The sequence below is a fragment of the Cetorhinus maximus genome, chromosome 8, assembly GCF_964194155.1.
Source record: "Cetorhinus maximus chromosome 8, sCetMax3.hap1.1, whole genome shotgun sequence".
Lineage (NCBI taxonomy): Eukaryota > Metazoa > Chordata > Chondrichthyes > Lamniformes > Cetorhinidae > Cetorhinus > Cetorhinus maximus.
Window position 1 is genome coordinate 66300527 of NC_135886.1, and position 26837 is coordinate 66327363.

The 26837-nt window shown below is 42.9% G+C and overlaps 1 protein-coding gene across 3 annotated transcripts in view; it reads right to left on the reverse strand.

Moving 5' to 3' along the window:
* med12 (mediator complex subunit 12) overlaps window positions 1-26837 on the reverse strand; it is a 193392-nt gene that overhangs the window by 112794 nt on the left and 53761 nt on the right. For all 3 annotated transcript variants that reach the window (XM_078546961.1, XM_078546960.1, XM_078546962.1), the window contains exons 8-14: window positions 26318-26464; window positions 26082-26181; window positions 22981-23117; window positions 20451-20582; window positions 12644-12770; window positions 9580-9809; window positions 2250-2354 (exon numbers count right to left, since the gene is read on the reverse strand). In XM_078546961.1, the coding sequence (XP_078403087.1) occupies window positions 2250-2354; window positions 9580-9809; window positions 12644-12770; window positions 20451-20582; window positions 22981-23117; window positions 26082-26181; window positions 26318-26464 (978 nt within the window). The remainder of the gene's footprint in view (window positions 1-2249; window positions 2355-9579; window positions 9810-12643; window positions 12771-20450; window positions 20583-22980; window positions 23118-26081; window positions 26182-26317; window positions 26465-26837) is intronic.

Sequence of the window (26837 nt, forward strand, 5' to 3'; positions counted from 1 at the left end):
GCAATTATATTTCACTATCAAATTGCGACCTGTAGGTGTTGTATTGGAACCACAGATGGCTGCGAAACACATTCCAGTAATCAAGAGAATGCCAAACGCCAGCTATATCACATTCATTTTCAAGTGTGGGCAGTTTCAAGTGTGGGCAGGAGTACCTTCTTTCACAAAAGACTCAATACTGAGTTTATAAAATGCAAAGGAGATCCAACAGACTGTTTGAGTACAATATAATTTAGTGAAAAACCACGATAAAATTGTGCTCCATTCAGTGATAAGCTCAACAAAAACTACAACTAGATTGAACAGAAAAAGATTTAATTGTATTTCATTTGTAAAGCATTTTTATAAATACTTGACAGAAGTGATGAATGCTATGTGGTCCTCCAAAGTAAGAGGATGGTTTAATAGTTATAATTGAAACAGTACAGTGTCATTAATGGTATCTCAAATCAATACCAAGTAAAACTGAAGAATGAATACCCTAATATACCCCAAATAATTCTTTCCACTATGTGCTATGTCCTAAGATTATTCATTATCAGTGTATTGGCAAATCTTCCATGCTGAACACCAACTGGAAGAAGTGCTGAGGGTAGCAAGGGCACAGAATGTACTTTGGGTATGGGATGTCAATGCCAACGAAGAGTGGCTCGGTAGCACCACTGCTGACCAGGCTGGTTGAGTGCTGAAGGACACAGCAGCCAGACTGGGCCTGCGGCAGGTGGTGAGGGAGCCAACAAGAGGGAAAATCCTACCTGACTTTTCCAATCTACCTGTCATAGATGCAACTGTCTATTATTGGTAGGAATGACCATCGCATAGTCCTTGTGGAGATGACATCCTGTCTTCACATTGAGGATTCCGTCTATCGTGTTGTGTGGCACTACCATTGTGCTAAATGGGAGAGTTCAGAACAGATCTAGCAGCTCAAACCTGGACATCAATAAAATGCTGTGGGCCATCAGCAGCAGCAGCAAAATTGTATTCAATCATAATCTGTAGCCTCATGAGCCTGTAAATCACTCACTCTAACATTACCATTTATTATCATAATTTATCCCTGGCTTGAATGAGGAGTGCAGGACAGCATGTCAGGAGCAGCATACCTAAAAATGAAGTGCCAACCTGATAAAGCTACAATGCAGGAGTACCTGCATGCTATAACAGTGGAAGCAGTATGCAATTGACAGAGCTAAGAAATCCCACAACCAATGGATCAGATCAAAGCTCTGCAGTCCTGTCATGTCCAGTTGTGAATAGTGGACAATTAACCAACTAACAAGAGAAGAAGGCTCCACAGCACATCAGTGTAAAAGAAAAGGCTGAAGTATTTGCAACCATCTGCAGCCAGAAGTGCCAAGTGGATGATCCATCTTGGCCTCCCCCTGAGGTCCCCAGCAACACATAAGCCAGTCTCCAACCAATTCAATTCACTCCATGTGATAATCAAGAAACAGCTGAAAGCACTGGATACTACAAAGGCTATGAGCCCTGACAACAGTCTGGCAGTAGTACTGAAGATTTGTGCTCCAGAACTGGCTGCATCCCAGCCAAGCCCCAGTACAGCTACAACAGTGACATAAACCAGACTATGTGGAAAATTTAGGGATGCAGGCATCGCTGACAAGGAGTGTAATCTGAGGAACGCACCAATAACACTAAAGAAGCTTGATGCCATCCAGGACAAAGCAGCTGCTTGATCAGCATGCCAAGCACCACCTTAAACATTCACTCCTTGCACCACCAACACAGTACCAGCAGTTGTACCATATACAAGATGAACTGCTTCAACTCAGCAAGGTTCCTTCAACAGCAGCTTCCAAACCTGTGATCTCTACCACCTAGAAGAAGCAGGCCAGCAGATGCATGGGAACACCACCATCTGCAAGTTCTCCGCCAAGTCACACACCATCCTGACTTGGAACAATATCGCTGTTCCATCAGTCGCTTGGGCAAAACTCTAGAATTCCCTTCCAAACAGCACTGTGGGTGTACCCACACCAAATTGCCTGCAGCAGTTCAAGAAAGCGACTCATCAACACCTGTTCAAGGGAAATTAAGGATGAGCCACAAATGTTGGCCTTGCCAGCGACACTCACATCCCAAAGAATTTTAAAAGAAGGTCCAAAGACATAAAACAGCAGCACAACCACCATCCCCTCCCCAACACCCCAATCAAGAATCAGAGGCAGGGAGAACATATGGAAGCAAAAAAATTACGTGTGTAAAATTTGTTAAAATTAACTTACAGAGAAATCAGAACTAAATTCACTTTTGAAATCATTCTTTTCCACATCTTCAAATATAGCACTAGAGTTCGGATCTATGTCCATACTTTCTGATAAACCAGGGTCCTGCAAGAAAACAAATGGAAATCCAATGTTGAAATTGCCCAGGAGTTTTTATCATTTTTGTCTATATTAATCATAACAAAAGGTGCTTTGAATCGTTAAAAAGTGGGATATACCTGGTATCCTACTTATTGCTCAATTCCTCAATTGCAATGCATAGAGAATAGCCAAGTTCAGCCTAGGTATTTCCTATGAAACGACTACTACCAACTTCTTGGGAAGGGGTTAAGAAGGGTATGAAAGAGAGAGGAGAAAGAGAACAAACCCAGATTGCTGTCATATACCTCCTGGAAGCTGCTTTCATACTGATAATGCTAGAGGCTTCACAACAAATATGCAATAGCACTGATTTGACAAATTGTTCATGATCAAAGCAAGATTTAGCAGAACCATACCCAAAAGGACAGAAAAAGGAAATTCAAAAGCAATTTCATAATCTTAGAAATGTTTAAATAAAGTTCAATAGTATTTTGCAAAAGATACTACACTCATCACTAGAAAAGGGCATGAGACATGCAATGCCTGACAGTATAATTTCCCATTCAAATTCAATTATCATTCAGGAGTGGGGGTGAAAAAGAAAACACAATGACAAAAAATACTAACAGTTACCTCTGTTCTAAGCCCAGAGCATCAAAGCATCCTTTCCTATTTTGAGATGGGAGATGAAAGAAGGTATAGAAAAAGAGACAACCATATAGTGTCTTAGAATCGTCTCTCAAAATATCTTAGTTGTTACATACACATTGAATTTGAAGTGCAGTGATGGTTATAATGTACCAAAATGCAGTAGGCATTTTGCACATAGCAGGATTTGACAAAAAGCAATATCTGAGCAGCTAATCTGTTTTTGTGATGTTGGCTAAGGGAGAACTACACCAACAGAACTCACTGAATTTCTTGAAACAGTGCCTTGGGATCTTTAATATCCACCTGACTCATCAAGCAACCTACATGGCCACAATTTAGCATGTCATCCATCAAACAGCTCATCTGACAATTCAGCATTCCTTCAGTGACTGCACTGGACATCCCCAAATCTTGGACTAAGCCTTAAACCCATAACTTTTAACATAAAGTTGGGACCACTACAAATGACCCAACCTCTGGGCAGCAAAAGGAAGTAAGAAGAAAAGCGAAGTTAAATATACATATATTCTAATCAGAGGGATAACTTTAAAAAATACAAGTCAAAAGAAAAGGTTAAGCATAAAAAATTCACTTAAATCAGAATTCAACTTATAACATCAGCTTTATTAGACATACGTGTTATTGCATTGCTACATTCATTTTTGGCCTGTTAAAGAGAAACGTTAATCCATCTCACCACCACTACATATACAAGCTGAAATATTTTTGCTGCAGATGCACAGATTGCTTTTTATGCTAGAGTTAAATTATTCTTTGAAGCCAGTAAGGCCATGACATGTTCCCAGTGTGTGACTAAGGCAATGCTTGGTTGCAGACTGCAGAAGTAAAACACGGATCTGTACCATCACAAAATTAGGGCTCATGGGATTGGAGGTAAAATATTAACATGGGCCGTGGATTGATTAACGAACAAAAAAAAAAGGGCATGAATAAACAGGTCATTTTTGACTTGGTAGACTGTAACTGTTGCGGTACCAAAAGGATCAGTGCTTGGGCGTCAACTAGTTACAATCTATATCAATTTCATGTATGAAGTGATTGAGCGTAATATATCCAAGTTTGCTGATGATATAAAGGTATATGGGAAAGTAAGCTATAAAAATGACACAATGAAGCTGCAAAGGGATATAAACAGATTAAGTGAGCAGGCAAGAATGTGGCAGATGGAATATAGGGGAAGTAGAAGGTTATCCACATGGGCAGGGAAAATAGAGAAGCAGAATGTCTTTTAAATGGTGAGACTGAGAATTGTTGATTTTCAGAAGGACTTGGGTTTTCTTGTACAAAATCACAAAGATTACATGCAGACACAGCATGCAATTAGGAAAACAAATTATATGTTAGTCTTCATTATGATGGGATTAGAGTGTGTGGCTAAGAAAATCTTACGGCATTATAAACAGGACTACTGTGCACAGTTTTGGTCTCCTTATCTAAGGAAGGATCTATTTGGCTTAGAGGGGTTGCAGCAAAGGTTCAGTGAACGGATTCTTGGCATGAGGGGATTGTCCTGAAAAGAAAATAAGCATAAAGCCCTAAATCTTCCAGAGTTTAGAAAATTGAGTGGTGATCTTACTGAAACATAAAATTCTTAAGGGGCTTGTCAGGGTAGATATTGGGAGCATGTTTCCCTTGACAGGGAAGTCTAGAACTAGCAGTCACAGTCTCAAAATAAGGGGCCAGCCATTTAGGGCTGAGATAAGGGGAATCTTTGGAATTCTTTACCACAGGAAGCTAGTCATTTAATATATTCAAGTCAGAGATTGTTAGATTTTTATATACAAAGAACAAGAACAAAGAGCAGTACAGCACAGGAACGGGCCCTTCAGCCCGCCAAGCCTGCGCCGATCATATTGCCCGTCAAACTAAAACATTTTGCACTTCCAGGGTCCGTATCCCTCTATTCCCATCCTATTCATGTATTTGTCAAGCTGCCTCTTAAATACCACTATCATACCTGCTTCCACCACCTCCTCTGGCAGCGAATTCCAGACACTCACTACCCTCTGCATAAAAAACTTGCCCACACATTTCCTCTAAAGTTTTCTCCTCTCACCTTAAATCTATGTTCCCTGGTAATTGACTCTTCCACCCTGGGAAAAAGCTTCTGACTATCTACTCTGTCCATGCCACTCAATTTTGTAAACTTCTATCAAGCCGTCCCTTAATCTCCGTCGCTCTAGTGAGAACAATCCGAGTTTCTCCAACCTCTCCTCATAGCTAATAACCTCCAGACCAGGCAGCATCCTGGTAAACCTCCTCTGCACCCTCTCCAACGCCTCCATATCCTCTGGTAATGTGGCGACCAGAATTGCACGCAATATTCCAAGTGTGGCCTAACCAAGGTTCTATACAGCTGCAGCATAACTTCCCAGCTTTTATACTCAATACCCCTGCTGATGAAGGCAAGCATGCCATATGCCTTCCTGACTACCTTATCCACCTGCGTTGCCACTTTCAGTGACCTGTGGACCTGGACACCCAGATCCCTCTGCCCATCGATGCACGTAAGGGTTCTGCCATTTATTGTATAATTCCTACCTGTATTAGACCTTCCAAAATGTATTACCTCGCATTTGTCCAGATTAAACTCCATCTGCCATTTCTCTGCCCAAGCCTCCAACCGATCTATATCCTGTTGTATCGTTTGACAATCCTCTTCACTATCTGCAACTCCACCAACCTTAGTGTTGTCTGCAAACTTACTAATTAGCCCAGTTACATTTTCCTCCAAATCATTTACATATACTACAAACAGCAAAGGTCCCAGCACTGATCCCTGCGGAACACCACTAGTCACTGCTCTCCATTCAGAAAAGCACCCTTTCACTGCTACCCTCTGTCTTCTATGACCAAGCCAATTCTGTATCCATCTTGCCAGCTCACCTCTGATCCCATGCGACTTTCCCTTCTGTACCAAGAAAATCAAGGGGTATGGTGATAGTTCAAGAAGGTGGAACTGAGTGAGACCATCAGCCATGATCTTATTGAACAATGGAACAGGCTTGAATAAAAAAGTACCGATTCAAACTCTCTATATCACTGTAACGTGGCAACTCCTAAATGCAGTCCCAAGCTCTGCTGTTCATGAGAACCAGCCAAGTCATCCTCAAAAGTTCTAAGTTTAAGATTACACCATTTCCCTGTCAAAGTTAAAGCTCTGACTGATTGCTGCTATATAGGAAGCATATTATTGCTTCAGTACAGTTCTTTTAAAAAATCTGTTCAGGAAGAATTCTGGAAAGAAAATGTTAGTCATGATGTGGGTACATAAGTAGCCAGGTAGGTGAGAGTAATTAAGATAACCACTAACCAATTAAAGACCTTTTGATGCTTAATTCAGGATCATTTGCATGCATCAAACTGGTCACCAGCTTTTACATTGTTTTTAAAAAAGACAAATCGGGAAATAATGATTAAGTGATGCAACATTTGGATTTTAAAAGCCTAAAGATTGTGGTAGAAAATGACGATTGAGGGAAATAAGAAGTTAGAGTTTCTGTAAAGAATCAGTCAGAGTATCAGACTATGAGATGAGCTCTGATTGCAACTTAAATGAGAATGCGGTGAGTCTTTGATCTGCTTTTGTGCAAATGATAGGAACACTTGAAACAAATAAACTAAGGGCACATGTAGGTACTCATATGAGACTTCTGAGAATCTATACATGGGAACAGTAGGTTTCATGGCTCAAACTTTTTAAGGAAACATTTAACTTAATTACCTGGAAAAACTCAGCAGGTCTGGCAGCATCGGCGGAGAAGAAATCAGTTGACGTTTCGAGTCTTCATGACCCTTCAATAGAGTATAGTTAGGAGAGAGGTGAAATATAAGCTGGTCTAAGGTGGGGGGCGGGGGGAGAGAGAAGTTGAGGGTGGGGTGGTTGTGGGGATAAGCAAGCAGTGATAGGAAAAGATAATCAAAAGATGTCACAGACAAAAGGATCAAAGAGGTGTTGAAGGTGCTGATATTATCTAAGAAAAGTGCTAATTAAGAATGGAAGGCAGGATACTCAAGGTACAGCTCTAGTGGGGGTGGGGTGGAAAGACTAACAAAGTTTTAGCTTTAGATTTAAAAATAATGGAAATAGGTAGGAAAAGAAGAATCTATATAAATTATTGAAAAAAAAGGGGGAGGGGGAAGAAACGGGGTGGGGATGGGGGGAGAGGGAGTTTAAGATCTAAAGTTGTTGAATTCAATATTCAGCCCGGAAGGCTGTAAAGTGCCTAGTCGGAAGATGAGGTGCTGTTCCTCCAGTTTGCGTTGGGCTTCACTGGAACAATGCAGCAAGCCAAGGACAGACATGTGGGCAAGAGAACAGGGTGGAGTGTTAAAATGGCAAGCGACAGGGAGGTTTGGGTCTTTCTTGCAGACAGACCGCAGGTGTTCTGCAAAGCGGTCGCCCAGTTTGCGTTTGGTCTCTCCAATGTAGAGGAGACCGCATTGGGAGCAACGAATGCAGTAGACTAAGTTAGGGGAAATGCAAGTGAAATGCTGCTTCACTTGAAAGGAGTGTTTGGGCCCTTGGACGGTGAGGAGAGAGGAAGTGAAGGGGCAGGTGTTGCATCTTCTGCGTGGGCATGGGGAGGTGCCATAGGTGGGGGTTGAGGAGTAGGGGGTGATGGAGGAGTGGACCAGGGTGTCCCGGAGGGAACGATCCCTACGGAATGCCGTCGGGGGGGGTGAAGGGAAGATGTGTTTGGTGGTGGCATCATGCTGGAGTTGGCGGAAATGGCGGAGGATGATCCTTTGAATGCGGAGGCTGGTGGGGTGGCAAGTGAGGACAAGGGGGACCCTATCATATTTCTGGGAAGGAGGAGAAGGCGTGAGGGCGGATGCGCGGGATATGGGCCGGACACGGTTGAGGGCCCTGTCAATGACCGTGGGTGGAAAACCTCGGTTAAGGAAGAAGGAGGACATGTCAGAGGAGCCGTTTTTGAAGGTAGCGTTATCAGAACAGATGCGACGGAGGCGAAGGAACTGAGAGAATGGGATGGAGTCCTTACAGGAAGCGGGGTGTGAGGAGCTGTAGTCGAGGTAGCTGTGGGAGTCGGTAGGCTTGTAATGGATATTGGTGTACAGTCTATCATCAGAAATTGAGACAGAGAGGTCAAGGAAGGGAAGAGAAGTGTCAGAGATGGACCATGTGAAAATGATGGAGGGGTGGAGATTGGAAGCAAAATTAATAAATTTTTCCAGGTCCCGACGAGAGCATGAAGCAGCACCGAAGTAATCATCGATGTACCGGAGAAAGAGTTGTGGGAGGGGGCCAGAGTAGGACTGGAACAAGGAATGTTCCACATACCCCATAAAGAGACAGGCATAGCTGGGGCCCACACTAGAGCTGTACCTTGAGTATCCTGCCTTCCATTCTTAATTAGCACTTTTCTTAGATAATATCAGCACCTTCAACACCTCTTTGATCCTTTTGTCTGTGACATCTTTTGATTATCTTCTCCTATCACTGCTTGCTTATCCCCACAACCACCCCACCCTCAACTTCTCTCTCCCCCCGCCCCCCACCTTAGACCAGCTTATATTTCACCTCTCTCCTAACTATACTTCAGTTCTGCCGAAGGGTCGTGAGGACTCGAAACGTCAACTGATTTCTTCTCCGCCGATGCTGCCAGACCTGCTGAGTTTTTCCAGGTAATTCTGTTTTTGTTTTGGATTTCCAGCATCCGCAGTAGCTTTTTGTTTTTATCTTGATTCAATGAATCCTTCTGTTTTGCTTTTGACCTTGATTTCAAATTATAAAAAATTGTTAGCTAGTAAAATATTCAGAAATTTTTGTTATATGGATTCAATGATTAGCAACCAATGTTACTTTCTTCAGCCAGATGCTCATCAGACAAGGAAACCTATCACTCTGCTTATGTGTCTCTAGACCAAACGATAAAGAAATGCACATTGGCAGATCTTGTGGTGCAGAGTTCCACTCTGCAGGGACAGGTCAAAATTGATCAAATCCTGAATTTTTAAAAATTCATTTATGCGATGTGGGCTTTGCTGGTTAGGACAACATTTACTGCCCATCCCTAACTGCACTTGAGAAGATGGTGGTGAGCTGCCTTCTTGAACAGCGATATATTTCCATGTCAGGAGGGTGAGTGGCTTGGAGGGGAACTTCAAACTGGTGGTGTTCCCGTGTAAAACCTGAACAAACATATGCACCAGTGTCCAAGTATGCTGGACATGCTACCTAGCTTTCAACACAGCAAACACAGAACACATTGCACTCTGGAATGTACTCAGTCAATAAAACCCTTCAATGCCAATCCAAAACACAACTTTTCCATCCCCATCCCCAAGCCCACTTGTGAGTTTAATACCTCAATCTGGACAGTGAAGAGATCAGCTTAGTCGGACACCATCCTGTCATTTGGCTTCTTTTATTGGTCTCCACTAAGACTATTAGATTCAACATGAAGTTGCATACAATAGCCACCAGATATTCTAGCTCAACAGACAACGTCCATTAAGTGGCTCCATGCCCAAAGGATTCCTCAAGTTAGAGAACAGTGGAAATTATTATTCAAAATATCTATCCCAACATGGCCCCTACTTTTCCCCTTACCTCCAATTTAACACTGTTATTTCCTTCATGTTCCTTCCGATCCTGCTCTTCTGCAGCATCATCAACAGGTGAGCGCGGTCTGGGCACATGCTGCTCCGATGACAGGTCTCCTCTAGATATCAGTGTGCACATGTAGACATTGTGTGAGAAAACATCGTGGCGAATCAGCTCACAGAATAGGAGTACCAAGTTGGCAAATTCAGCCTTTTCACTTTCACTACTAGGGTCAGCTAGAAGACAATTAAGAGATAGTCAAGGGCAGCAAATGAATTGTTAGTCTGTGCTCTAACCAGGAATGTGCAAACAGCAACCTGTGGAATATATGCAGCTCTTGAACACCAACATTGCAGGGGTGGGGGGAACAACAAAACAGGTTTAAAAAATAAATATCCTGGATATAAAACTTTAAGGAATTGGAGAAGACATAAAGGGAGCAGAGGTAGATTTACTTACAAGGGACAGTATTTACTTGAGGCTACACTATAAGAATTTACATAGAGAAGTGGTCCAAGGAAAATCTGGTTTGAGTTCAGGAATGACAAAGGATTAGTCACATTACTGAGAATCTAGTATAGGCTACTGAACAGTCAGAAGGAAATTCAGCATAAAATTTATAGGGAAATTGGAGAACAGTCTACTAACTACTAAATCCAAGGACAGCATTTGTTGCCCATTCCTAATTACCCTTGAGGTGGTGGTGGTGGTGGTGGTGAGCCACACTCTTGAGTCGCTGGAGTCCAGGTTGTTTAATTTACCCTCAATGTTGTAGGATACGGAGTTTCAGAATTCTGACCCAGCTGTCAATTTTGTGACTTGGAGGGAAATTTGTAGGTGATGTACTGCTGCCCCTTCTGTCTAGGCGGTAGAGGTCGCAGGTTTGGAAGATGATGCCGAAGGGAGCTTGGCTATTTGCTGCAGTGTGCCTTGTATATGGTACACACTGCTGCCACAGTGTGCCAGTGTTGGAGGAAATGAGTCTTTAAGGTGGTGGATTGGGTGCCAATCAAGCGGGCTACTTTGTCCTGAATTGTGTTGAGTTTCAAGAGTGTTATTGAAGCTGTATTCATTTAGGCAAGTGAAGAGTATTCAATCTCATTCCTGACTTGTACCTTGTACAGGCTTTGGGGAGTCACGTGGTGAATTACTCACTGCAGAATTTCCAGTCTCTGACCTGCTCTTGTAGCCACAGTAATCATGTGACTGGTCCAGTTAAGTTTCTGGTCAATGGTAACTTCCAGGATGTTGATGGTATGGAATTCAGTAATGATAATGCCATTAAATGTCAAAGCAAGGTGATCAGTGTCTCTCTTATCAGAGATTTTCATTGTCTGGCGCTTGTGTGGAGCATATGTTACTTGTCACTTATCAGCACAAGCCTGAATGTTGTCCAGGGCTTGCTGCATGTGGGCATAATCTGACTCTCTATCTGAGGAACTGAACATTGTGCAATCCTCATTTGACATGTGAAGTTCAAAACAGATTGGACTGAAAGCCTCAGTCGGAGCCAAAGTTGTCATGTTCACACAAAACTCAAGTCCAAGCTACTACTCAAAGAGATAAGAGGAGAAATGGGGACTATTAAAAGTGCCATCATCTAGCCTGATTACGCTTTGTGCATTACAAGCGGATTCTGGCTGTAGTTACAGGGTGAATATCAGTAAGTTATAGGATTTCTACCAGACGCAGATAGTTTATCAGAGGCTAACACCTACTACTACCAGTTAATGTAAATGGTCATTGAATATTACTGTTGGTCATGAAGGGAATGTGTGCTACCAGTATTACTATTAGATTTTGGTGTAATTTCAAGTTATAATTAGTTACTAATAAAAGATCATCAAGCTGAAACATGAACTTTGTTTTGCTCTTCACAAATGTTGCTTGTCCAGCTGACCATTTCCAACATTTTCTGTTTTTTATTTCAGACACTGAACTACAAAAAAGACCCAACCTTTATATGGTAAATGCAATAATACTTGCATATGCTACATAGTAAGAGGTCAGATCTTGATATAGCATTTAAATCCTGAATTCCCCATGAGGAAATAGAACATGTACAGCAATATAGTTAATAGTAAACTTTTAAAAAGAAAACTTATCCACTCAGAAAATGAGCTGCACTGACCACAACATAAATCAACAAAATATCTTGAGTGTCTGACATGATCTTTCCTCTCACAGTCTTTCCTATCATAGCAGATTACTCAATAAACCAATTACTGATCCTCATTTCTTCATGATTTCACATGAAGCACAGGGTCAGAAGTAAAGTACTCCTCAGTCTCTTATCAACATGTCCAATATGTGTGCATCTCACAGAATTTACACCTCTGAGTCAAAGGTTTGTGGATTTGAGCCTCACACTTAACGTTGAGCATATAATTTGAGCTAACATTCTGCTCAGGTGCTGTTGCATCTCCCAAGGTAATACGGTTGTTGCCTGCTGGAACAACTTTAATAGAAATCAGAGAGATGTTCTTAATCAATTGCACAAATTAGGTGCAAGTGCACAGCCAAGCGTTACGGATGTGTGCTTCTTGCTTTCCAAAAGAAAATTGATTTATAATAGCAGTTCCCTGCAATGATCCCAGCCTGACTGCTCCAGTGAGTGGGCACCCTGTTATTTAAATCAGATGTAGATGAAATTGGGAATAGCAGTCTTCGAGAAAATTGTCTGGTTCCGATGTTTTGCTTTCAAAGTATAGTTAAGGTGCAGCATCCATTGCTTTAAGCTTGCCACTGGCTTAAGGCTAAACATTAGGATGAATGCACAAGCAGGCACACCTGCAGTTGAGATTTAAATTTTACTGTTGAAGAATGAACTAGTTTATTCTTCCTGGTTCCTGGCACATCTACATGAAAAATGTTTGGCAAGCTTCTCCACGCCACCCCTCCCACACAAATGCATAATGTGATGTAAATCCCACCAAACTGCATCATCAAATTACAGCACATGGCCTAATTGTGATGAAAATTACACAGATTCCAGGTTTCCAAAGAGCAAGTTTGTTGGTTTTCTACCACAGCACAGTACCCCTGTAACTATTTCCTGCAATACACTTACTCAGCATTGGAGCTTGGGTATCCAGGAATTGAAGCAACACATCCTGGAAAACAGGAATGCTGGCACTGGTGAGAGAGCCAGATGACACAGATCCCTTCTCGTCTACTACCTCTGATTCACCACATCTCTAGAGTAAAGAATAGGTTATAAATATTACTGGATTCACAGAAACATACAGCAGAGAAAAATTTTTAAAAATCAATTTGATGTTAATTCACAATACATTTTCATGATACAAACTAGGCACCACCTCAGTTTTTATTTTTCAGAAATTATAAACTATATTTTTTCTCCCCAAGATTTTGGTCCTCACCTCAAATTTCAATTACCCTGCAAGAGAACAGACTAACTTTAAAATGATGTTGTCTAAATCTCCCAGCTAAAGTTGAGAGCTAAACATCAGGTCAGGAAAGAAACAGGAAAACTTTGATTTATAAAACACCTTATGTCCTTGGGAAGTCCCAAAACATTTCAAACGAATCACAGAATGGTCACAGCATAGAAGGTGGCCATTGGGCTCATCATGTCTGCGCTGGTTCTCTGAAGGAGCAATTTACCTAGTGCCACTCCCTGGCCTCTTCTCGTGGCACTGCGCATTCTTCCTTTTCGGATAACAATCCAATTCCTTCTTAAATGCCTCGATTAAACCTGCCTCCACCACACTGCGTGAAAGTTTTCCTTCATGTCTCCATTGCTTCTTTCGTCAATTACCTTAAAATCTGTGCCCTCTTGTTCTCAATCCTTTCACTAATGGAAACAGTTTTTCCCTCTCTCCTCTGTCCAGGCCCCTCACGGTTTTGTATACCTCTAGCAAACTTTTCAACTTCCTCTTCTCCAAGGAAAACAGTCCCAGCTTCTGCAATCTATCAAATTGAAGTTCCTCATCCCTGGAACCATTTTCATGAATCTTTTCTGCACTCTCTCTAATGCCTTCAAAGCCTTCCTAAAGTGTGGCGCCCAGAAATGGACATAATACTCCGGTTGAGGCCAACAAGTGTTCCATACAAGTTTATCATAACCTTCTTGCTTTTGTAATCTATGCCCCTACTAATAAAGCCTCGGATGCTATTTGCTTTATTAAACAGTATCCAACCTGTCTTGCCACATTCAACTGCTTATGCATATATATGGTCACTTTACTCCTATACCCCCTTTAGAATTGTATATTTTTTTCTTAATTTATAATGTCTCTCCACGTTCTTCCTACCAAACTGAAGCACTTCACACTTATCTGCATTAAATTTCATCTGTCACTTGTGTGCCTATTCCACCAACCTATCTGCCCACTTGAAGTCTATCACTATGCTCCTCACTGTTCACAATGCTTCCAAGTTTTGTATCATCCACAAATTTTGAAATTGTACCAAGTTCTAAGTCATTAATAAATATCAAAAGAGTAAGGGTCCAAACAATGACCCTTGCAGTCCGAAAACATCCATTAACTTTTACTCTCAGTTTCCTGTCACTCAGCCAATTATGTATCCATTCGCTACCATCCCCTTTATTCCAAGAGTTATAATTTTGCTCAGAAGTCTGCTGTGTGACACTTTATCAAATGAATTTTGGGAGTCCATGTACAACACATTAACACATTACCTTCATCAGCCCTCTCTGTTACCTCATCAAAAAACTCAAGCAAGTTAGTTAAACACGATTTGCTCGTAACAAATCCATGCTGGCTTTCCTTAATTAAACCATGTTCGCTCAAGTGACTTAATTTTGTTCCAAATTATCGTTTTGAGATAATTTGAGATAATCACTACTGAGGTTAAACTGACTGGCCTGTAGTTGCTGGGCTTATCTTTACATCTTTTTTTGAACAAGAGTGCAACATTTGCAATTTTCCAGTCCTCTGGCACCACCTCAGAGTCTTAGGAAGACTGAAAAATTATGGCCAGTGCTTCTGCAACTTCCCTCAGTATCCTTCAATGCATCTCATCTGGTCCTGGTGCTTTATCAACTCTAAGTACAGACAATCTACCTAATAGCTAAGCCAGCTAGTCAGGGTCCTTTGATGTGTACTAGTTTTGAGATGTATGAGAAGTAGAGGTAAAATGCATTTGCATTTTTTTTGAATAGAGCATTCAAGAAGGGGGCGCGGGGGTGGAAATCTGGAACCTAGCTTGCAGAGACCAAGAAATATGTTTATATTACTAATAAAACTGGTACTATGAAAGGGGTTTTATTGTTAGAAGAGGTGGAGTTCAAAGGGGCTGGTGATACAGTGATAATTTACATTCAATGAGCTGTGTTGGGTATAACAGACAGCAGTTTTGTGTGTGCAGGGCAGAGGCAATGTAAGATCAAAGCAGCTGTAAGCCTACAACTGTCCCCACAGGAACCAAAGTGCAAGGAACCTCATTTTGAATTTGTACGGTGAAAATGCTTTTCCTGGTGTTTTGCTGAAAGTCCGTGGGTTGTTGTTGCCTTAATGGAGATTAGTTTGGGAATTTGTCAGAAGTTATGATAGCAGTAGTTTGTAGCCATGTGCATATATTTATCTTGTGTAAATGAATAAAAGTCTCATGTATTTTGATATAAAACCTCTCGAGAACTGGTGGTCTGATTCCTGAATTTAGAGCTGCATCTCAAATGTAAAAAATAAAAATATGGGTTATCACAGTTGTTTAAAGTTTCCCTCTGGGATTTTTAAATAACTCAACTTTACCAAATGCTAGGTCATAACAGATGCCCAGTTTTGAGTTGCTAGATCTGTTCTAAATCTATCCCATTTAGCATAGTGGTAGTGCCACACAACACGATGAAGATTATCTTCAATGTGAAGACTCCACAATGGCTGTGTGATGATCACTTCTACCAATACTGTCATGCTCAGGTGCATCTGCGACAGGTAGATTGGTGAGGACAAGGTCAAGTAGGTTTTTTCCTCTTGTTGCTACACCCATGAACTGCCGCAGGCCCAGTCTAGGAGCTACGACCTTTAAGAATTGGCCAACTTGGTCAGTAGTGGTGCTACTGAGTTACTCTTGGCGATGGACATTGAAGCCCCCACCTAAAGTGCATTCTGTGCCCTTGCCACCCTCTGTCGTTCTTTCAAGTGGTCTTCAATATGGAGGAGTGCTGAGTTACCAGCTGAGGTGGAAGGGGTGGTGGGGGGATGGTAGATGGTAATCAGCAGGAGGTCTCCTTGCCCATGTTTGACTTGATATCATGCAACTTCATGGGGCCAGAGTCAATGCTGAGGATTCCCAGGCAAACACCCTCCTCAAGTATGCCACTGTGCCACCACCTCTGGTGAGTTCATCCTGCTGGTGGGACAGGACATATGCAGGGATGGTGACGGTGGTGTCTGGGACACTGTCTATAAGGTTTGACTCAGTGAGTATGACTATATCAGGCTGTTGTGCTTGACTAGTCTGTGGGGCAGCACTCCTAATCTCGGTACAAGGCTCCAAATGCTAGTAAGGAGGACTTTGCCATTGTCATTACTAGTGCCCAGGTCCTGCTGGGTGGTTGGTTGCATTCCTTTTAGACTTTGTAGTGCTTTGATACAACTGAGTGGCTTTCTAGGCCATTTCAGAAGGCAGTTAAGAGTCAATCACATTGCAGTGGGTCTGGAGTCAGCTGTAGGCAAGACTAGGTAAGGAAAAATTTGACTGAATTTTTCGAGAAGATGACTAGGTGTGTAGATTAGGGTAGTGCAGTTGATGTGGTCCACATGGACTTCAGTAAGGCTTTTGACAAGGTCTAGCATGGGAGACTGGTCAAGAAGATAAGAGCCCACGGGATCCAGCGCAATTTGGCAAATTGGATCCAAAATTGGCTTCATGGCAGGAGGCAGAGGGTGATGGTTGAAGGTTGTTTTTATGACTGGAAGCCTGTGTCCAGTGGCGTACTGCAGGGTTTGGTGCTGTGCCCCTTGCTGTTTGTAGTGTACATTAATGATCTAGAAATGAATGTAGGAGGTATGATCAAGTAAGTGCGCTGATGACACGAAAATTGGTGGTTTGGTAAACAACGGGGAGGAAAGCTTTGGACTACAGGACGATGTAGATGGGCTGGTCAGATGGGCAGAACAGTGGCAAATGGAATTTAATCCTGACAAGTGTGAGGTGATGCATTTTGGGAGGACTAACAAGACAAAGGAGTATACGATGAATGGTAGGACCCTAAGTAGTACAGAAGATCAGAGGAACCTTGGTGTGCTTGTCCATACATCCTTGAAGGCAGCAGGACAGGTAGATAAGGTGGTTAAGAAGGCATATAGGGTACCTGCCTTCATTAGTCGAGGCATTGAATACAAGAGCAGGGAGGTTATGATGGAGCTGTATAAAGCGTTAGTTAGGCCAATCTGGAGTACTGTGTACAGTTCCGGTGGCCACACTATAGGAAGGATGTGATTGCAACTGGAGAGGGTGCAGAGGAGATTCACCAAGTTGTTGCCTGAGCTGGAGCATTTCAGCTATGAAGAGAGACTAGATATGCTGGGGTTGTTTTCCTTAGAGTAGAGAAGGCTGAGAGGGGACTTGATTGAGGTGTACAAAATTATAAGGGGCATAGATAGGGTAGATAGGAAGAAACTTTTCCCCTTAGTGGAGGGGTCCATAACCAGAGGGCATAGATTTAAGGTAAGAGGCAGGATGTTTAGAAGGAATTCGAGGAAAAAAATTTTCACCCAGAGGGTAGGGGATACCTGGAACTCACTGCCTGAAAGAGTGGTAGAGGCGGGAACCCTCACAACATTTAAGCAGCATTTAGATGAACACTTGAAACGCCATAGCATAGAAGGCTTTGGGCCAAGTGCTGGAAAATGGGGTTAGAGTAGATAGGGGTTTGATGACTGGCGTGGACACGATGAACCAAAGGACTGCTTTCTGTGCTGTAAAACTCTATGACTGGAGATTTCCCTCTCTAAAGGACATTAGTGGACCAGATGGGTTTTTACGACAACTGACAATGACCATTACTGAGGCTAGCTTTTTTTTAAATCCTAAATTTTATTAATTGAATTTAAATTCCATCAACTGCCATGGTAGGATTTGAACATGTCCTCAGTGCATTAGCCTGGGCCAATGGATTACTAGTCCACTGACTTTACCACTACACCACCGCCTCCCCCATTATTCTTAGGCGGATAAATATAACAACCAGTTTGTATATGGAAAGGTCGTACAAATGAATGACATTTGGTGGTGTTGGTTGAGGTAGAAATGTTGACCAGGGTAACCTATCAGACAAATGAGGCCTCCATTATCCACAAGACAACATCAATACTGCAGCATTCAGCATTGTACTGAAGTAGCAACTTAGTTTCCATGCTCAGGTACTGCAGTGAATCTTGGTGAATCAACAACCTCTGACTCAAAAGTAAGAATGCTATTAAGTGGACACACAATTTCCTTGAAAAACCTGAATCTTCCAATCATTACATGAAATCCGTTCACTCAGCAATTCTGAATGAGCATGAGTTCAAACACATGACTCCATGCAATTCAGTATTAAGCCAACAGTATCATTCAAAGAGGAGAATGTACCTAACTGAAGAGTTTCAAGTGGAACAAAGTAGATGGAGCTTTACTCTATTCCCTACATTGAGTACAGCATAGAATACATGCAGTGAGCTTTACCTAGGAGTGTTGATAGTTGTAGAATGTGTTTATTTCTCAGCGCTCACAAACATGACAAAAATACACATGTTTTGAAGGTAGCAGAAAACATTTCAAGATAGAAGTTTTTATTGAAGCGCAATTCAAACAACAACTCACATCGCATTCTTAGCCAAAATGTTGTACTTCTATATATTTCAAAAGTCAGTGTGGGCTCGGGCTTGCACAGAAATTTTGAAGAGGTGCATCCTTGCCTGGCATGATTAAGGAGATTAAAGCTGCATCATGGAGGGCTCTTGCCTCAATTGCTCCGATTCACTGGTATTTTGCTTGAAATCATGCTGAATGAAGTTAGGCAAGGGACAATTACTCTCTTTGGAATTCATAGCGCTTGCTCTAGAAAAGATTAGTCCAATCAATCTTACAAAATATAGCTAATGGGGTTACTTCTTCTCCTTCAATGAAGTCTTCCTTTTGCATTACTTGTTTGTCCAAACCACCGTCACAGTAACATAACTTTTATAATCAAGTCCCATCTTGGTCGCCTTTGCCCATTCCTTTGGCATCTTCTCCCTCCAGCAATTCACCCTCTCTCAAATCCCTACCTCATTTAAAACAATCATCATTAACCTCTTCACCTCTACAATGGTCCATTCTTTATCCTCAGTAATTTCAACCTGGATCTATCTAAACTTCTCCATCCCACTTTGCCCTTCTATCCTCACTCTATCTCACCCAGCACATAAATCCAAGGTCACCACTTTCAAGTTCACCATCACTCATGACCTTTCCACTGCCTAGATTGAGATTACCTTTTCTCACAACCCCTTCACTCCACAGGTCTTTATTATCAACAACCACTTCCATATCACCCTTATCCTTCACACACTTCCCTCAACCATCCACCTCTGAATAACTCTGCTATAACTCACTCACTAATTCACTCAAACTTTCAACTCTGCTCTGGCCATCCACATTGTCACTGCTAATCTGCTCAACTGCTCCTTTAAACTGTGCAGCCAACACCTTAGTTACGATTAAGGCACCCACTATTTCAAACCCATGCTGATTTTTGTTCCCTTTAGTCAGAGCACATCTTATGTACTTTTGGTCTAGTCATTCAATGCTGGATGTGTTCAATCATGTTCAGATTCACAATGCCTTGCTGTCCATGGGCAAATATTTCCAAGGATAACTCAAAGCTCCTTTTCTTCATGAAAAAATATCTGCTTTCTCTTTCCTCTGCCCCTCCAGCCTTGTCTCCAATTTCAAGTGCAAAAAACTCATGCATTTCTTAGTCACCAAAACCAAGGCCATCTCTGTAGCTGCATCTGCCACTACGACTTCCTCCTCATCCTTTGCAACCATGTCCAATCCCTTAGTGCCCCACCTACTCTATCTAGGTTTGTTTGCCACTCTAACTTTTCTCCCATCTACTCTTTAAGATCAACTCTTGCATGAGACCAACCTTCTGCTCCAACAACCATACCCAACTTAATTGGTGGCAACTCAACACTTGGCTCATGCTCTTTCTTGCAAAATCACCACTAAAAGCCATCCTATTCAAAAAGTCAATCAACCTCTGTAACCTCCCTTCTCTCTCCATGGCCCTCAAACATTTTGTTGCTTTCCAATCCCATGTCCACAGCTCTCAAATTTTCCTGTTAAGTATTTTCAGTCTGCTTCTACCCTCCTTACAACATTGAGCTTGTCCTGACGAAGTCATGAACTGCATTTGTCATCCTGCCTCCTCAAACTCTAATATTTTATATGGTTAATCATGCCATCCACACCTTGGTGTTAAAAGTTACATCATTCCATTGATGTACAGTTTAATGCTTCATGGGGCTCTGCTCCTGTCTGTCCAAAGATGGGCCCTCCCACCTACTAGTCACCTTTGGAGTCTTCCAAAGATTTATCTTTGTGTTAGTTTTTATTAATTTATTAAATTAAACAAGATGCCTACTGATTGAAAGTGCCATCTAACATGTAAATACAATTGGCACAGTGATCAAACTCCCGAACACCTCTGCTGGAAGTCATATAGGGAGATTTGTGCTTCTAGCCAAAAGTGGAAAGTAGCTCCACCCATCCAAGAGTCCAAAGTAACACATTCCACTGATTTGCACTTTGATGGAGGAAATTCTATTTCCCACTTGTGATTCAACTGAACAACAACACACAAAGGTAAGTGTCTCAAAATAAAAATTGGAAAGTGAGACAACTAGCCAGAATCTTACCTCAGCTTCAATTTCAGCTTGCCTCTTCTCCAACAATTTTGCCACCACCATGGCCCGGTGTCTGCCTGAACGCTTGCAGCTCACTGCCCACTCACAAAGCAATGTCATTACTGCATCATCATCTGGCAACATCTGGACAGGGAAGAAGAATAAATGCAATGGAAACTATACTACAAATTACTTGGAAGCCAAAACACAAAAAGGCTCAAAGTATGAGCTCATTTCTCTCCAACTCAGAGAGCATAAAGGAAGTCATAACATCAGGAACAAGAGCTCAACAAGACTCAGCATGTGGGGTATGCAATATTCTCTGATGTATGAGAATGGTTTTAAACTTCAAAATATATTAGAAACTGTGGAACGGAGGAAATCTTTCCTTGATGGTTAAGTGAGTAAATGCATAATGTGGTGCTGTGCCATACCCCTAGTCAAGTCCAAAGCTCAATCCATAATTGGTGCTGAGTTACTAGATCTCTTCTGGGCAGCAGTGGGGTTGGGTTGGGGCTAGGGAAGGTGTGGTCTACAAGGTGCATTGGTTCAAAGTGCACATGTATACAACGGGTGAGGAATATGTTAAGATATAGCTGAAGTGCCCTCCATTGGAGAATATGGTCTACTAACCATGCCGTTACACAGAATTCAATCTTAGCAAGAATCTGTACATTCAAAAGGTGAAATCAACATACAAATTCAATCTTGTGATCAAAATTTCCCTCAACTACATTAAAATCACCTCTATCACTTCAAAGGATAAAGGCAGCAGATATACGGAAACACCACTACCTGCATGTTTCCCTCCAAGCAGCACCCTATCCTGACTTGGAACTATATCGCCATTCCTTCACTGTAGCTGGGTCAAAGTCCTGGAACTCCCTCAACTCTCAGCATGGTAGAACAGATCCAACATTGAATGAGTAGACCAATTATATGTCAGATGTGCTCTGACTAAAGGGAACAAAGATCAGCATGGGTTTGAAATAATAAATTAAAAAAAACAATTGATATGAAGCTCAATTGCAAGTAACATGGCTGCAGGTAATACAAGTCATGTATCAAGGAAGCTTCAACAAGCACACAACCACAAATCATGATTGATGAGCTCAACAGTTTGTGAAAGGCAAGCCACAACTTTAATATTATGTCAATGTCAACAACTCTCAAACACAGCAGTGAATATTGTCAACAAAGGATTTTTCGGGATTGTGAAAAATATTACAAAATGTTTGGAAATGGAACAATATCTTAGTGACCACATCACTGCAGAAAGATCTTTGGCTTGAAAGAAAATTGCATTGGGCAAGCAATATTAAGCTGGGCAAGCAATATTAAGCAGGACCTAACGACTTTTCATAGTATAAATAACTGAAAATGCATAAGAGGTGTCAGACCATAAATGTTTTCAGTGGCTATGAACTTTCATACTCATCAAAATGAGTGACTAAATAATTTATATTTTGATCAATCAGTATCAACATTAAACCACCCACAAGTTAAGTGTAACTTGGTTGGGTGCAAAGTAAGGTTCACTCTTTGCTTCAAACATCTGTCTCAGTCAAAACTTCAAAACACTCTCTTCTACGGCACCATGTGACATTTCTCAAGACCATATCAGTCTTTCCTGTGGTCATGCTGAATGAAATTTCCAACTTAATTCTAATTATTTCTGAACCAAGAAAATGCAAATACAGGAAATCTAAAAGAGAAACAGAAATTAATATTCCTGTCAGCATTTGAAAACAGAAAAAAGTAATGGAATATTGTAGGGATGGGCCCATAATCAGAAGAGAACTGTTTGTCCTTTTGGTCCATTTCCACTAAGAACTATATTTGAACTACCAAAACTCATTTTACATGGAATTGTTACCGCAAGCAGGTGAGACTTTCATTCAATCAAACTCTATGTTAAACTTTAACCCAGGCCCCCAAGATGAAGATGAGTACCTCATCTGAGATTAATAGGAAACAAGCTTCTGCAGTTGCTCTATCTTTAAATAGTTGTGAATAAATCACAGAATCATAAAATTGTTACAGCACAGAAAGAGGCCATTCACCCCATAGTGTCCACAATGGCTACCTTCAGGAGTAACTCAGCCAGTCCCACTCTCCTGATTTTTAAACAATCTGATCATCAATAGCCTGTAAAAGCACTAGAGTGAAAAAATTTAATAACAAAGCTTCAATTTTTGATGCATTTGATCAGTCTATATTTTAACATTTCAGTTGTTTATTTTTAAAACAACTCCAATTTACAGTTGCCTCTGGGTGAGGGTAAATGGTAGACAAACCAGCCAACTTTCCAACTACCCATTGGCCCCTCCCAGAAAATATGCATGCAAAGCATTTAGCTTTTTTCCTCTCAAGGTCCAACAATTACCATCTGGTTTCATGCAAGGATGACAGCTGGCATCTGTGAAATTATACTCTAGAAAAGAAATTTCAAATTCAAAAGAAAATGAAATAAGAATGGTGTTGTGATGTCTACTAAACACAGCGATACACCAAAAACTTTTAGAGAAGTCATTAAACTCACCTCATGCCCATCTTTATTCTGTCCTGATCCAAATATTCTGTTGTAAAGCGAATCCAACGAGTTATTAAAATCAGATTTTTCAAAACTGTGGCTGTCAAGTACCTCCAGTGTATGCAATACGCGACCAATAGTAAACCCTACGTAAATGAGACCAGTGCCATGAGACATGCAAATTTATTCTTTTCCAGAGAAATGACACCATGCTTTATCTGCTTAACTTAGAAGTCAGGGCATGTTTGAAACAGACAATTTTTTACTTCACAGCCATCATTGCTAAGTCAAAGAATACCGGTCAAGTGTGGAATGAAAATGAGTAAACCAAAACACATTTTTCGTCAGCTAGCTGATTATGCTTAACAAACACCTCATTTTATAATTAGAGTTCATATTTATTTCAACTGCAGTGCGTATTCCCCGTGCACACTCATCTACACACAGACTCAACCTGATTCTAGGAATCCACAATTCTGCCAAGGGCGGGCGAGGGGGAGCGAGAGAGAGAGGGCGAGGGGGAGCGAGAGAGAGAGAGAGAGAGGGGGAGCGAGAGAGAGGGGGAGCGAGAAAGAGAGGGGGAGCGAGAAAGAGAGGGGGAGCAAGAGAGAGAGAGGGGGAGGGGGAGCGAGAGAGGGGGAGCGAGAGAGAGGGGGAGCGAGAAAGAGAGGGGGAGCGAGAAAGAGAGGGGGAGCGAGAAAGAGAGGGGGAGCGAGAAAGAGAGGGGGAGCGAGAAAGAGAGGGGGAGCGAGAGAGAGAGGGGGAGCGAGAGAGAGAGGGGGAGCGAGAGAGAGAGAGGGGGAGCGAGAGAGAGAGAGAGAGGGGGAGCGAGAGAATGAGAGAGGGGGAGCGAGAGAGAGAGGGGGAGCGAGAGAGAGGGGGAGCGAGAGAGAGGGGGGAGCGAGAGAGAGGGGGGAGCGAGAGAGAGGGGGGAGCGAGAGAGAGAGGGGGGAGCGAGAGAGGGGGGAGCGAGAGAGAGAGAGGGGGGAGCGAGAGAGAGGGGGCAGCGAGAGAGAGGGGGCAGCGAGAGAGAGGGGGCAGCGAGAGAGAGGGGGCAGCGAGAGAGAGAGGGGGAGCGGAGAGAGAGAGGGGGTAGGGAGAGAGAGAGGGGGGGAGTGAGAGAGAGAGGGGGGGAGCGAGAGAGGGGGAGCGAGAGAGAGAGGGGGGAGCGAGAGAGAGAGGGGGAGCGAGAGAGAGAGAGGGGGGGGAGCAAAAGTGAGAGGGGGGAGCGAGAGAGAGAGGGGGGGAGCGAGAGAGAGAGGGGGGAGAGAGAGAGAGAGAGGGGGAGCGAGAGAGGGGGGGAAGCGAGAGAGAGAGGGGGGGAGTGAGAGAGAGAGAAGCGGCGAGAGAGAGAGGGGGGGAGCGAGAGAGAGAGAGAGGGGGAGTGAGAGAGAGAGAGGGGGAGTGAGAGAGAGAGAGAGGGAGAGCGAGAGAGAGAGGGGGAGCAAGAGAGAGAGAGGGGGAGCGAGAGAGAGAGAGAGGGGGAGCGAGAGAGAGAGAGAGGGGGAGAGAGAGAGGGGGAGGGAGAGAGAGAGGGGGAGCGAGAGAGAGGGGGAGCGAGAGAGAGGGGGAGCGAGAGAGAGGGGGAGCGAGAGAGAGAGAGAGAGAGGGGGGGAGTGAGAGAGAGAGAGGGGGAGCGAGAGAGAGAGGGGGAGCGAGAGAGAGAGAGAGAGAGAGGGGGAGCGAGAGAGAGAGAGAGGGGGAGCGAGAGAGAGAGAGAGGGGGAGAGAGAGGGGGGGAGCGAGAGAGAGGGGGAGCAAGAGAGAGAGGGGGGAGCGAGAGAGAGAGAGAGAGGGGGAGTGAGAGAGAGGGGGAGGGAGAGAGAGAGAGGGGGAGCGAGAGAGAGGGGGAGCGAGAGAGAGAGAGGGGGAGTGAGAGAGAGGGGGAGCGAGAGAGAGAGGGGGAGCGAGAGAGAGAGGGGGAGCGAGAGAGAGAGGGGGAGCGAGAGAGAGAGGGGGAGCGAGAGAGAGAGGGGGAGCGAGAGAGAGAGGGGGAGCGAGGGAGAGAGGGAGAGCGAGAGAGAGAGGGGGAGCGAGAGAGAGAGGGGGAGCGAGTGAGAGAGAGAGAGAGAGGGGGAGCGAGGGAGAGAGAGAGAGGGGGAGCGAGAGAGAAAGGGGGGAGCGAGAAGGGGGGAGCGAGAGAGAAAGGGGGGAGCGAGGGGGGGAGCGAGAGAGAGAGAGAGGGGGAGCGAGAGAGAGGGAGGAGGGGAGCGAGAGAGAGAGGAGGGAGCGAGAGAGAGAAGGGGAACGGGCGAGTGAGAGAGAGAGAGAGGAGAGCGAGAGTTGGCGAGCGAGACGACATGCGAGAAAGAAAGGGGGTTGAGTGGGGATAGGAGGAACTGGGAGAAACTACACAATGATAAAGGTGCTGCATTTAGCTGAAGAAACTGGGGGAAGAAACCAGGGAATGAAGTCAGGGAACTGGAAAAACGAGAGGCAGCGATTGAGGAAACATGTGTACAGTCTCAGTTTTTCAAATGAAAAACATAAATCATTGCCTCTCTGTTTAGTATTGGCAGGAAGATAGTGATGGTAGGGTAGAGAGTAAGAGAGTGAGTTCTCTGGCTAAGCAGTGGACGGAATCTGGCATTTTTCTTCCCTTACCAAGACAATCCTGAAGGATGAAAAATTTAACCAAGGTCGGGGAGACACTGTATTGCTAGATATAGCGATTTGTTTTTGAATAGTTACTTTAAAAAATACAAGAGAATACATAATAATTAGCTAAATAATTAGGGTAGTGTTTTGGCACTTCGCAATGAAAAATCTATATTCCCTACAGGAAAGAGCTCAAAACACGTTAAACCTAAAATTATAAGATTGGGAATAAGAAAGAAATTCAATGGAATGTTTACATCCAAATAGAATGTGGAATAAATTCCACGGGGCAAAACTCTCAACTGGACAATATAAATGGATTTAATGGAAAATTAGATGCATTTCTTGGGGTTAAAATATACAGTGAGAAGGCAGATAGGCAAGGTTGAGATTTGTCCTACAAATTCTTGTATTATATCAGTTATAGGCAATATTCAACAAGCAAAGTCTGCGTCAGTCCACTTAAAAATTGGCACTGAAAGAAACATCCTTTATATCAAGACTTGCTATTACCTGCATTAGTTTCCTGACACTTATCAAATGACCACCTGACCTCCACAGCCTGACCTCGTTCCTTAATCTGCTCCTCAATTTCCCGCACTTTAGCTCGGACCTGGTCAAGGATTTGGCAGAAGAATAAAGCAGGTTTAGCAACAACTTGCATTCACACAGCACATTTAATGTAGAAAAACAATCAAAAGTGCTTCACAGAACCTTATTCAAATTTTATACTAGGGAATCTCACATACCTGTTGAGTAAATGTAGAGTTCCCTCCTGGCATGGGAAGACTGGATGGTGCTATGGGTAAAAGATCGAGGGGAGATCCAGTCTTATTTCTGCAATCAGTCAACGAGTAATGCCACACCAATGCACTTGGACAACACAAAACTATACTCTGTAAAACAAGCAGCCGACTGTCATTAACACCAGTAAATTCTGTGTCTTTCTCCGAACAACTGTTTTAAGTTTACAATCAGGAATCTCCAAGGAAAAAAAATTCTCTATTTTCTTCCCTGCTCTCCAGACTCCTTGCTGTATTTTGATTTTATGGGCATTAAGTGCCCACCAATATTTCACCTAAGTGGCCACTCTTTAAGTGTGAGTCAAGAGTCTACAGTCCATTCAATGTGCAGAAATCATAGCTGATGTGGGCAGATGCACACTTTTTATCAAGGGTCACTAAGCAATGATCAGGAACAGATAACTAAACTAATTCTCTCTTCCCTGATAGGTTGGATGTCACTGTGGATTGGCATACTAACATAAGT